Below are 14661 nucleotides of genomic sequence, written 5' to 3'. Positions count from 1 at the left end.
TGTTTCTGAATGTTGACCTTGTTATTCTGGCACATAAACGGGGACGTTTATTTTGTGAGGGGGGGACTTATGTAAGAGACTTTATTCGATTCTGTTATATTGCACTAATTGTGGATGTACTGGCGCTCATTGTGAGTGTGTGTGTGTGTAATGTATTTTTCCCCTCGGGGCTTGCCGTAGATAGGCAATGGGCATGCGCACTTTTGGCGCGCTAGAGTGTCACAGGTTTTTGGAGTTCTCTCTGGTGTGGTTGGAGAATAAAAAGTTAAGAAGAGTTCGGATGTTCTCGTTTATTGTTTTCTTATCCATAAGTTTTTAGGCGAACCCTGCACGAATGCTCGGTCACACTATCATAAATCTGGCTTATCAATAATACCAATGGTTTAAATTAGAAAAACCTACTTTTTAAATTTTTTTTTTTTTAATAAAGTCTTTTAATGTCCTTCTCCTAAAAAAACTGCAGACTAAACACATCTTGAATGTCTTTTTGAATTTTAGTGTATGTCTTTCAGGAACGTTTTTTTTTAAATAATCATCTTCTCATTCATATATAATTGTATTAGTCTTTTTATTTTTCTACTTTTAAATCATGTCTTGCTTTTATGTTAAATCATATTTATTTTTTTAATATACATTTACATTTTGGTCCAACAATATTCAAAGGTCAGTCTGACAGCTAAAACTATTTTGTTTCTTTGCATGTAACTGAATACAATACAAGGTGGCTGAAAAGTCAGAGGGGGCGGGTTTAACTGGCAGGTAACACTTAATAATCCTTACCTGTGTCTTATTACCACCAGTTTACTTATGTGTGTTTCTTAGTGCTTTCAGAAACTACTGTACAGAGAGAAGGGGGGAGAGAGAGAGGCTGGTATAGCTGGTGGAGCATGCTATGCACACAGACTGAGTGTGCACTTTGCCACCTGACAACTACACAATGCAGAAAAATTAGTTCATGCTTTTGTTACCTCTAGATTGGATTATTGTAATGCCTTACTGTCTGGATGTTCCAGTAGATGCATAAACAAGCTCCAGTTAGTCCAGAATGCAGCAGCGAGAGTCCTTACTAGAACCAGAAGATATGACCACATCACCCCTATCTTATCCACACTGCATTGGCTCCCAATCACATTTCAAATTGATTATAAAATACTACTATTGACCTATAAAGCACTGAATGGTCTCACGCCACAGTACCTCAACAAACTTTTGGTCTTTTATGATCCGCCACGCCTACTTTCTACTTTGATCAAAAGGCGCAGGCTCTTTGTTGGTACCTCGAATAGTGCAGGCTACAGCTGAGGGTAGAGCTTTCTCTTACAAAGCCCCACAGTTATGGAACAGCCTTCCACTTAGTTTTCGGGGCTCAGACACAGTCTCAGTGTTTAAGTCTCAGCTGAAAACATATTTGTTTATGTCCCAGGATGCCCTCATGTCTGTGTTAGCTTCTGGCTCTCCCTTTTAGTTATGCTGTCATAGCTAGTCTTGCTGGAGTCCCTGCTTGCACTCTGCATGCAAAGTACATTGTCCTTAACCATTACATGACAATAAACACACCTAATAATCATCTCTCCCTCTCCCTCACTGTCTCTCTCTCTCTTTCGAGCTACACATGCTACTCCTTAGATACCAGTGATCCTGACCCCTTCTGCTCTCCGGACCTGCCTGATCCATCCTGATGCCCTACTTCTGTTTGGAGTTCTCATCGGTTGAGATCGCTTGCTGCTGCTGGGGGCGGCCCCACATGGACAGCCTAAAGATCATTGGGATTGCTGGGGATGGTGCCACTTGGGGGCTGTGGAGATGGCTTGGAGATCTCATATGGGGAGTTATACTGTGATGGCTTGGGACTGCGATTGCTGTGGTGGCTTTGGGGCTGCAGTTACCAGGAGCAGCTTTGCTCAGTTGTTTCTTTGGTAGGCATTGGATACAGATGTGAAAGGGATTCCACTGTTGTGTTCTTAGACCTCCGGTATGAAAGGGTACACTGGAAACTCTTGAAGAACAGGGCCCATCTTGCTTGGTGAGAGTTCAGCCTTTTGGCAGTATGTGTGCACTCTAAATCCTGACCAGTACCTGTGGAAGAGTTGGCAGGTTTATCCAGTGACAGAATTGGGTGTAGCAAGGATAATAGTGTGATAAATGATAGTACAACTGCAGGCAGGTACTGAACTATGGCTAACTGATCCTTCAAAGTCCTATTGAATCATTCTATCCACATGGGTGGTAAAGAATGGTTCTTTTCTTTTTGATTTTTAGCCTCTGACAGATGTCCTGCAGAATCTTGGACTCATACTGATCAGTGGACAAATCAATTCAATTCAATTTTATTTGTATAGTGCTTTTAACAATGGCCATTGTCACAAAGCAGCTTTACAGAAATAAATGGATACAAAAAAACAGTGGATAAGTTTAACAAACCAGACTTCTTGTGAAAATTGTGATGAATTCACAGGTTGCACACTTGCATTATTTCACCATTTAGTACACAGTTATAGAAGGGAATTATTTATAATCCCACTATCCGGTGTCAGATCAGGATGGGTTCCCTTTTGAGTCTGGTTCCTCTCAAGGTTTCTTCCTCATATCGTCTCTGGCTTGCTCATGAGGGATACATTCACATATTTACAATTTGTTTTGGTTTAATTTAATTTGAATTTATTTATTTCTGTAAAGCTGCTTTGTGACAATGTCCATTGTTAAAAGCACTATAGAAATAAAACTGAATTGAATTGAGGACAAAATCTTACCAGGGAGGCTGCCAAGAGACCACTGGCAACATTAAAGGAGCTGCCAGAATATCTGACAAGTACTGATTATTCTCTGCATATGTCAACAATCTCTCATATTCTTCACATGTCTGGGCGATGGGGTAGGGGAGCTAGATGAAGCCCTTTCTCACAAAAAAAACTCCAAGCTCAAATAACTCACCCCAAACCATGTGGCAAAATGTGTTATGGTCTGATGAGACCAATTCCAAATGGTATAATAATTTCATAATTCCAAAAGTTATGTTTGATGCAAAAAAAAAAAACAACAACAAAAAAAAAAAACACATTGCCAGAAGAACAACATCTCCACGGTGAAGCATGGTGGTGGCAGCATCATACTTTAGGGCTGCTTTTCTTCAGCCAGAACTGGGGCTTTTTTCAAAATGGATGGAATCATGAATAACTACAAATACCAGTCAATTTTAGTGCAAAACATTCAGGTGTCTGCCAGTAAGCTGCAGATGAAAAGGAATCTCCCCTTTCAGCAGGACAATGACCCAAAGCATACATCCAAATCAACAAAGGAATGGCTTCACCAAAAGAAAGTCAATGTTTCTGAATGGCCGAGCCAGAACCCAGACCTGAATCCAACTAAACATCTGTGAGGTGACCTGAAGCAGCTGTGCACAGGAGATGCCCTTACAGTCTGATGGATCTAAAATGTTCTTGTAAGAAAGAGTGAGAAAATATTGCCAAGTCAAGATGTGGCTTGCGAGCAGTGTAATAAAATCAAAAGGTGATTCAACAATACATTAGTTTAGAGGTGTGCACACTTAAGCAACTAGGTTATTGTAAGTTTTTATTTTTCATAAAATGTTTGTTTTTCACTTAATTTTTATATGTTGTAATTTCACATTATATATATATATATATATATATGTCTTTTTCAGAAGACTACTAAGACAACGTGCAATTTGGTTCTCAGAAAAAATAAAATAACTGCATAGTGGTTCACATGTCAGATACATAGCAAAAAATGAATTATATTTAAATTTAAACATAAATAGATTGTTGTAGATATGAGACATTTGACAAAATTTTATGTGTAATGTACAGTATTTACCATAATATTATACTGACTTGTGATATAGTGCCCATTACAGTTAAAATGGAAAAAAGTCATATTAAGCTCCAATTCTAAAGAGAAAGCAACGAGAGAAAGAGAAGACTCTACTTCTAAAAAGAAACTTGTGCCCATTTTCTCCATGAAATTAATCTCCTTATATTATTAAAAATCTCTTGCAGTTTTAATCCATATATTATAGGATTAATTAGAGGAGTAATAACAGAAGGAATAAGTGACAGGATCATAGCAATAATGTGGGGAATTTGATTTGATTCTAGTCTGTTATTTATAATTTCAAAAGTTGTGTTGACAGAAAAAAATATGAAACTAAGAAGATGTGGTAAACAGGTCTGTAAAGCTTTTTTTCTGAAATATTTAGAATTCTTTAAACACACAGCGAGTATCCTAATGTAAGAGTAGATTATGAAGATCACTGGAGGAAATACAATAATGCTGGACATGATAAGACCATACAAGTTATTAACAAATGTTTCCCTACAATTTAATTTCACAATTGAATAATTATCACAGTATATTCTATTTAATTTAAATTTACACAGCTGAAGACGGGATGTTAGTATAATGCCTATTCCAACTTCACAACAAGGCAAAAACCATGATAAAAATAAGATCTTTCTGACAGTGGACATTTTTAGAAGATTTGCATAATGTAATGGATTACAGATGGACACATATCTGTCATAGGCCATAGCTGATAACAGCGTGAACTCTGTTGCACCATATGTGTACATGCAAAATGCCTGAAATAAACAAGCTCCAACAGAGATTATTTGTTTTTCAGACAGTAAATCAGTTAGCAATTTAGGATAAAGAGCTGTGGATCCAAAGAGAGCATTACAAAGCAATGCAGCAATAAAAATATACATGGGCTCATGGAGATGTTTGTTTTTGAATATGACAAAAATAATAACTGTATTAAAGCAGATAATCATTATGTTGATAGTGATAGTGATAATAAAATAAAGATATCTGTAATGCTCTAAATCCACATGTCCATCCAGTATTAGATATGTAATGTTGGTAGTATAATCCATTAATTTCTGAAAAGTCATTCATGTATGTGTCTGTGATTTTCTGGTAGCCATTCAGAGAGCAGAGTGTAGACAAAGATAAACTACAGCTGTGCTGAGGAAATGAACTTCATGGATATTTATACTCTTTCATCCAGACACATATTCCTTAGTGATTTGCTGAGAGCAACTAGAAGAAACACCCAGTCTCCCTCCTGATCTTCATCATCTTCGTCAAGTTCCATGTTGTAGTTGTTCCTGTTACCAACTACATTATAGTAGCTCTATACAAGTGAAAAACAAAACTGCTTATCATGTTACTGTCCTGAAGACTTGATGTTTTTGAAGATGTTCCGTACATTTAACAGTTAAAAAGCACAATGTGTTATTCATTAATATATTACAAATCTTAATAGTAGTCAAATCATCGTGGCATAAGAGGAGTAATATCTTTCACACACCATGTCTTCATGTAGCTCGCTTTGTGCACAGGGGTATTGTCATGCTGGAACAGGTTTGGGCCTCTTAGTTCCACTAAAGGTATATCTTAATGCTAAAGAATACAAACACGTTTAATCCAATTATGTGCTTGCAAGATTGTGGCAACAGTTTGGGGAAGGAACGTTTAATGTCTCTACATGATGTGAGAAAAACTAGTTCATGCTGTTGTCACCTCCATGTTGGATTTTAATGAATTGTTGTCTGGATGTTCCAGTAGGTCCTTAAACAAGTTTCAGTTAGTTTAGAATGCAGCAGCCAAAGTTGTTACTTAAACAAAAAAATTTGACCACATCACCTCTGTTTTATCCACACTGCATTGGCTACCAGAAAAAATACAAGTTCTTGAACTTCAGTACCTAAACAAAATTATGATTCACTGCTCCGGCCCTTTATTAGTACCTAGAATATTGAAGACTAGAGCAGAGCAGATTTTTTTGTCCCTACAAAAGTCCCCCAGCCATGGAACAGCCTTCCAAGTGCTCATGACTCAGGCACAGTCTCCTTAGAGCCTTTCAACACATTTGATAACATACAGTTGTGGAATAGTAATGACTCATAATCTTAAACTCCACTGTTGTCCAGAAGAGGATGAGTCATTTTCTGGTCCCTCTCCATTGAGTCTGGTTCCTCATGTCATCTCAGGGGATTTTTCCTTTCTGTTGTCACCTCTAGCTTCCTCAAAAGGGATATAAATCTATATACAGATTTCTGTAAAACTGCTTTGTGACAAAAGCACTATATAAAAAATTAAATTGACTTGAAGTTTCATTTGCCTGTATTCCACTGAGGCTTCCTCTGTTCTACAGTAAAATAAATAATGAAGCAAAGTCTAGTTTGAACTTGTTATAAAAAAAAAAATTCCAAAAATGGACTGTGATTAAACTTTGAATGATGCATTTAAATTTTAATACATGTGAAATGTTTAAATACATGTAGAGCATTTCCTTACAAAGGTTATTTTTTGCAGATGTATGAGATATTTGGTTCACAAAATGATTTGTAACCTGATTTAGTGACAGATGTTTTATTAAAATGACATTGAGTGCATATACACCACAACCACAGTTAAATATTGTTATAGTAGTTACATCAAACTTTGTTCATTAACATCACAATCACTAATAACATCACTAATACAATCACATATGTAGTAGGGTTATGTTGTTACACCAGATTATAAATTTTAGTTATTTACTTTATTTTATTTTATTTTTAGTAATTATATTTTAGGGGGTATTTTATTTTGAAAGAAGGGTGTGCACTCTTATTATAGGTAATAGTCACAGTATGCACGTCGGTTGACGTCATACGCAGGTGAAAGGTACAAATCGCAGCGCAATAGGAAGTCGTCCTCTTTCCTGCGATGTCACTAGAGAGGAGAGGTACAATTTCACAAGCTCCGTTCATCTGATGTTGAATTGGTTTATAGGCGTTCATGCCATGTTTAAAAGATCAACTGTGAAAAAGTATTCCGTGTGATGTTATATTTGACCATTAATTCAAGTTATCAATCGGTTAAATGAAGTTGACGAGTGCTGTTAATGGGTGAACAGTATATTGCGTGAAATGGCGGCCTGGTGTGTGCGTCACGAGTCAGAGATGTGTTAGCGGATAAGCGGCTAACATTTCGATTAAATAATGTGTATAGATAGATATACATTGATAAATAACATATAAAATGTATAATTTTATATATATATATATATATATATATATACATATATATATATTGTTAGCATACTATAGATATATAGTTTATTAATATGATGGGCATTGCATCATTGTGTGTTTTGTGCTTGACTACCTGGTGTACTTAAACATGTATTTTGTGATTAACAGGCAAAAGAGAAAGATTTGCAGATAACAGTACTTGTCTGGTTGTGTTTTACCGCACAGGTATGTTAATTGGCATCCAAGAAACACTGTAATGCTGTTTTGAATTATTTTATTTAAGGATGACATGTTGTTAATTAATTATAATAATTAATTATTCTTAGTATTATTATTATTTACACTTTGTATCATTATATATAATGTGTATGTGTGTTGTAAAGTGTGTGTGCGTGCTCTTTCCTGCGATGTCACTGGAGAGGAGAGGCAAAAGAGAAAGATTTGCAGATAACAGTACTTGTCTGTTTGTGTTTTATCGCACAGAGGAGAGAGAGAAGGCGCTGCAATTAAATCACCTTTGACACAACCAGATTTGTGTGGAAAATCTTTTTATTAACATCAAAATAACACAACGCAGAGGAAAAACCGCTATATCCAGCATACAGACCGCTAGTCAGACGCTCCAAACCGGTTCTGAAGCAGGTGAAAACCTGGCCAGCAGGAGCCATCTCTGCTCTTCAGGACTGTTTTGAACACACTGACTGGCACATGTTCAGGGAAGCGGCAACTGACGGTGACTTCACTGACTTGGAGGAATACGCGACATCAGTGACCAGCTATATTAGCAAGTGCATTGATGACGTCACCGCCTCCAAGACCATCACCTCACGCTCCAACCAGAAGCCGTGGATGACTGCAGAGGTGCGTGCGCTACTGAGGACCTGCGACTCCGCCTTCAGAGCAGGCGATAAGGTGGCCCTAAGAACCGCAAGGGCCAAACTGTCCCGGGCCATCAGAGAGGCGAAGCGCGCACACGCTCAGAGAATCCACGACCACTTCAAGACCAGCAGAGACACCCGGCGCATGTAGCAGGGCATCCAGAACATCACAAACTACAGGTCATCACCATCTGCCTGTGACAGTGATGCCTCCCTCCCAGATGCGCTGAACGACTTCTACGCTCGGTTCGAGGCACAGAGCGGCGTGATGGCGAGGAAGATCACCCCTTCTCCCAATGACCAGGTGCTGCGTCTAACCACGGCTGACGTGAGGAAGACTCTACACAGAGTCAACCCACGGAAGGCTGCTGGACCAGACAACATTCCTGGCAGGGTGCTCAGGGGATGTGCAGACCAGTTGGCAGATGTTTTCACGGACATCTTCAACACCTCCCTGTGCAGCACCATTGTCCAGACCTGCTTCAAGGCCACCACCATCGTCCCCGTGCCAAAGAAGTCTTCAGTGTCCTGCCTCAATGACTACCGTCCCGTTGCACTTACACCCATCATCATGAAGTGCTTCAAGAGGCTCGTCATGAGGCACATCAAGACCCTGCTGCCTCCCTCACTGGACCCCCTGCAATTTGCTTACCGCCCCAACCGCTCAACAGATGATGCCATCGCCACCACCCTCCATCTGGCCCTCACCCACCTGGACAATAAAGACACTTATGTTAGAATGCTGTTCATAGACTTCAGTTCAGCATTCAACACAATCATTCCTCAGCACTTGATCGGAAAGCTGAACCTGCTGGGCCTGAACACCTCCCTCTGCAACTGGATCCTGGACTTCCTGACTGGGAGACCTCAGTCAGTCCGGATCGGGAACACCATCTCCAACACCACCACACTGAACACTGGGGCCCCACAGGGCTGTGTGCTCAGTCCACTGCTGTTTACTCTGCTGACTCATGACTGTGTAGTAATGCACAGCTCGAATCATATCATCAAGTTCGCCGATGACACGACCGTGGTGGGTCTCATCAGCAAGAACGACGAGTCAGCATACAGAGAGGAGGTGCAGCGGCTAACGGACTGGTGCAGAGCCAACAACCTGTCTCTGAATGTGGACAAAACTAAAGAGATGGTTGTTGACTTCAGAAGAGCACAGAATGACCACTCTCCGCTGAACATCGACGGCTCCTCCGTGGAGATCGTCAAGAGCACCAAGTTTCTTGGTGTTCACATGGCAGAGAACCTCACCTGGTCGCTCAACACCAGCTCCATAATGAAGAAAGCCCAGCAGCGCCTGTACTTTCTGCGAAGGCTGAGGAAAGAACATCTTCCATCCTCCATCCTCACCATGTTCTACAGAGGGACTATCGAGAGCATCCTTAGCAGCTGCATCACTGCCTGGTTTGGGAATTGCACTGTTTCAGATCGCAAGACCCTGCAGCGGATAGTGAGGACAGCTGAGAAGATCATCGGGGTCTCTCTTCCCTCCATCACAGACATTTACACCTCCCGCTGCATCCGCAAAGCCACCAGCATTGTGGATGATCCCACACACCCCTCACACACATTCTTCACACTCCTGCCATCTGGTAAACGGTACCGAAGCATTCGGGCCCTCACAACCAGAATGTGCAACAGTTAACAGATAAATTCACAGTGATAAATTTAAATATTTACAATATATTTTTGTGAATCCATTTATTTCTGTAAAGCTGCTTTGTGACAATGTCCATTGTTAAAAGCGCTATACAAATAAAATTGAATTGAATTGAATTGAATTGAATTTCTTCCCTCATGCCATCAGACTCCTAAATACCTAGAACTGGACTGAAGGAACACACACACACACACACACACATACATATACACACACACACATATATACACACACACAACTGAACTGGTCCAAAGGAACTCACGCATACATACATACATATATATACACACAACGGAACATCCTCTATGCACATGCACTGCACATGTTTTGCACATGTCTTATTATTGCTGCTACTTCTATGTTTACACTGTTTACACTACCTCAGCTGTAATATTTGCACTACTGTCACTTTATCACTTTCAACAGGACTGTGTACTGGTCGGCGTCGTAGTTATGTACTGTCTGTTCTGTCTTGTGCTGTCTGCACGTTTGCACTTGTGCACTTTACGTTTAATTTATGTAATTTATGTAGTCCCCGTAGTTCTGTGTTGTTCTGTGTTGTCTTATGTGGCACCTTGGTCCTGGAGAAACGTTGTTTCGTTTCACTGTGTACTTGTATATGGCTGAAATGACAATAAACTCCACTTGACTTGACTTGACTTGACTTGACTACACAACCGCTACACAATCATTCTGTTAAAACATCTGAAATGTTTTTTTTTGTTTTTTTTCCATGACATCAGCCTTCTAATACTATTAAAAATCTCCTGCATTTTGATTCCATATATTTTGGTTTTGATTTTTGATTCTTTTGATTCTAATCTATTATTAATAATTTCAAAACAAAGATTGACAGAAAAAATTATGAAAATGAATAGATGTGGTAAACAGGTCTGTAAAGCTTTTCTTCTGAAATCTCTAGAATTCTTTAAACACACAGAGAGGATCCTGATATATGAGTAGATTATGAAGATCACTGGAGGAAATACAGTAATGCTGAAAATAAAAAGTCCATATATGTTATTAAGAGATGTTCCTGTACAACTCAATTTCACAATTGAATAAATATCACAATATATTCTATTTAATTTAAAAATTTAAATTAAAAAATAAGAGCTTTCTGACAATGTGCATTTTTACAAGAGTTGCATAATGTAATGGTTTACAGATGGACACATATCTGTCATAGGCCATAGCTGATAACAGTGTGAACTCTGCTGAAGCATATGTGTACATGCAAAATGCCTGAAATAAACACACTTCGTAAGACATGATTTGTTTTTCAGACAGTAAATCAGTGAGTAGTTTAGGATAAAGAGCAGTCGCTCCAAAGAGAGCATTAATGAGCAAAGCAGCAATAAATATGTACATGGGCTCATGAAGACATTTGTTTCTGTATATAACAGAAATGATAACCATATTAAAGCAGACAATCATCATGTAGACTTTCAGAGTAATCATAAAATAAACATAATTGTAATGCTGTAAGTCCACATCTCCTCCCAGAATTAAATATGCAAAATTAGTAGAATAATCCATCAACGTATGAAAACTAAGCCTTGTGACTTAATGCCAGTTATTCCTGCATCATAATCTAGACAATGTTCCTGGAGATGTGGTGAGGAAATCATCTCTGTACACATTTATATTCTCTTACTGGCTCGGATTCCATAGTGATCCTCTGACAGTAACTAGCTGAGTCCTGCCCTCATTCCTGAACTTCTAACAAAATGTATCAGGAAATACTGGTGTAGTAATAACAACAAACTCCAGCGTGAATGCATTTCAATAGTTACATTTGAAATTTTGTATACTTCCTTAAACATAACATATAATGTAATATCAATGGCACAGTGGTGTGTGAGCATGGAGTGACTGGTGTCACATCTAGAGTGTGTTCCTAACATAAGCTCTGGATCCACTGCCACCCTGACTAGGATAAAGCAACTACTGAAGAAGAATAAATGAACACAGCATGAAAATTAATGCATTCAGTGTGTGGACTCATCTGGCCATATTGAAGCTGAAACAGGATAAACATGGAAATATTTGTGACTTATGAATATGTAAATATGTGTGAGCTCTATGTGTAAAAAGAGTGAAAGAGCTTGGCACAGAGACAAATCCTTCAAAGAACCATTTTGCGCAAGTTCAACCCATGTCTTTCAAGACAAGCATTCTGATAAGCAGTTTAAAAGTGCAGAAAAGCATGACACAAATTTTCCATAAATGTTAAACTAGCTATGGAAGAACTGCACGCAGCTATCAGCAAACAACAGTCTGCACATCCGGATGGAGCTTTTATTTTGTTGCTGGAGATTTTAATTACTCCAATGAGAACTGTACTTCCAAAACTCTACTTGTACCATGTTTACATGAACACTGCTGAGGCATACAAAGCCATTCCCCTCCCCCATTTTGGTCTGATCACCTCTTTGTTCATGCTACCCAAGTATATGCCAGTCATTAAACATGTGAAATCATCAGTGAGGACAGTGAAGGTATGGCCAGAGGAAGCGGTTTCTTCTCTATGACACCAGTTTCAAGATACTGAGTGGAGCATGTTTGCCTCACAGGCCACTGTGACATGCGAGCCCTTGAACAGACACAGGACAACAGCCAGAGTTTGTGAGAAAAATAGAGGGATGTGCTCTTTATTTACAATAGGTGTCGTCTCCGCGGGTGGTGCGGCAATCCCACGACGTGGCACGCGCAGGAGATGGATTTTTAGCGGTGGCAGCTTTTAGCACAGCACTGGAGTGCTTGGAGGCAAGAGGGAACCGTCTTCCCGGCTGAGGTTGCCTTCTGGAAGAGTAGAAAAACAAACGGAGGTTAGTGCGCTCATTAGCTTTTCCCTTGAGCTGCCGCGGGCTCCTTTTATATCCCTTCGGCTCCTCCAGGAGGGTAGATTATCACCTTGGTGGGGATTGGCTGCCAGCCATGGAGGATTAAAGTGCTCCACCTTGCAGCCACGTGCACACCGGCTGTCCAAAACAATGGGCAGTCGTGTGAGGAGTGATGTGTGTCTTTTGTGCGCGGGCCGCCCGCCTGCCCGCCGTCACACAGCCTTGGGCCCAAACACAGGTCTGATCACTTGCACATCTTCTGTCCTGGATCATATTAATATGTGTATAGACAATGCCACATTCCTCAAACATGTGAAAACCTTTCCTAATCAGAAGCCATGGATGAACTCTGCTGAAAGCAATAGACGCAGCTTTTAAATCTGGTTATGCAGAGGCCTATAGCAGAGCCAGGTCCAACTTGACAAGGGGCATTAGGAAAGCTAAACATTCTTCCAAATGCATTGAGGAGCACTTCCACAACAACACTGACCACTGATGCATGTGGAAGTGCATCCAGATCATCACAGACCATAAACCAACAACACAGACTCTCCCAATCAGCAATGCCTTCCTCATTGATGAGCTCAAGTACTTCTACAATCGCTTTGACCAAGGCAGCAGGCAGCACACTACAAATGCTGACCCTTCTGCTGATGACCATCCCCTCTCAACAACAACAACACATACAAAAGAATGCTGTTCTTTGACCTTAGGTCTGCATTTAACACTGATCACCAGGCTCAATGACCTGGGCATCAGCACCTCCATATGCAGTTGAATTCTGGACTTCCTAACCAATAGACCTCAGTCTGTTGGGTTGGGCAACCACATGTCCTCTACCCTCATCCTGAATACTGGCATCCCACAGGGTTGTGTGCTGAGTGCTATTCAACTCCCTTTTCACCAATGACTGTGTTCCTCTGCATAACAAATATGTATTAACAAACATACAGATGATACCACAGTGGTAGTTCACATAAGCAACAATGATGAGTTGGCCTACAGGGAGGAGATTCACAGTCTAGCAGCATGGTATTCCAGCAACCTCACCCTCAATGGCAAGAAGACCAAAGAGCTCATTGTGGACTTCCAGAAATCTAAAAGCAGCAGACACTCGCCCATCTACATCAATGGGACTGAAATAGACCGTGTCTCCAGCTTCAAGTTCCTCGGTGACCACATCTCTGAGGATCTGTCCTGGAACCATAATACTTCAATTCTGGTTAGAAAGGCGCAATAGCATCTTTACTTCCTTAGGAGACTGAAGAAAGTTCATCTTCCCCCCCCCCAGATCTTAACAAGTTCCTATCACTGCAACATTGAGAGGATCCTGACCAACTCTGTCACAGTGCAGTATGGCAGCTCCATGGTGTCGAATAAAAAAGCCCTGCAAAGGGTGGTGAAAACAGCCCATAACATCACTGGTTCTCAACTACCAGTTATTGAACATTTTCACCACAGTAGATGTCTGCATAGAGCATGCAACTTCATCAGGGACTCCTCCTATCCCAGTCACAAACTGTCCAACCTCCTTCCCTCCAGGAGGATACAGGAACATTTGCACCAGAACCAGCAGGTTCAGGGCCAGCATCTTCTCCACAACCATCACCCTGCTGCTGAACTCCACACTACACCATTACGCCAATGATGTTTTACTGCCTGTAATCATCCTGCAGCTCTATTCTGCACTGTATATTCTGTATTATTTCTCTCTATAAAATTGTAGATTCATAGTATATATCCTAGGTTATCTTTATATATCTGTATGTTATCTGTATATGCACTGTATGTTATCTATGTATAATCTGGGTATTGTGGTGTATATACAATATACATATCTCTTACATATATTTAGGACTAATAATTGTGTGATTTATTTTGTATAAATGTTTATTTGATATTAGATAGTGATGGATGATAGTGATAGCCCACTGTTGAGTCTGGTAGTCATGGTAAAGAAGAAAGACAATACTTATAGATTCTACATTGATCACCGTACGTTAAACTCAGTAACCATTATTGATGCACACCCATTACATCAGGTGGATGATAGTCTTGATGCTTTTTTCAGCATCTCAGTATTTTTCTACCATGGACATGTCCTCTACTTATTGGCAGGTAGAGTTAGACCCAAATGATAGACAGAAAACTGCCTTTACCACTTGTGATAGACTATATCAATTTAAGGTTATGCCTATGGGTCTTAAGAATAGTCCACCCATGTT

General features: G+C 40.0%; 1 protein-coding gene across 1 annotated transcript; it reads right to left on the bottom strand.

Annotated features, from left to right (window-relative positions):
* Positions 1-3947: 3947 nt before the first annotated feature.
* On the bottom strand, positions 3948-4892 carry LOC117595855 (putative gustatory receptor clone PTE03). The gene has a single exon (XM_034298631.2). It carries the CDS (start codon positions 4890-4892, stop codon positions 3948-3950), a length of 945 nt encoding a protein of 314 aa, XP_034154522.2.
* Positions 4893-14661: the final 9769 nt, after the last annotated feature.

Source organism: Pangasianodon hypophthalmus, chromosome 23 (assembly GCF_027358585.1).
Source record: "Pangasianodon hypophthalmus isolate fPanHyp1 chromosome 23, fPanHyp1.pri, whole genome shotgun sequence".
Classification (NCBI taxonomy): Eukaryota; Metazoa; Chordata; class Actinopteri; order Siluriformes; family Pangasiidae; genus Pangasianodon; species Pangasianodon hypophthalmus.
This window is presented reverse-complemented; position numbering and strand designations above follow the sequence as displayed.

Bases quoted from the DNA above. Each gene is read 5' to 3' on its own strand.
- LOC117595855 (XM_034298631.2), bottom strand. From the start codon at position 4,892: ATGGATTATACTACCAACATTACATATCTAATACTGGATGGACATGTG.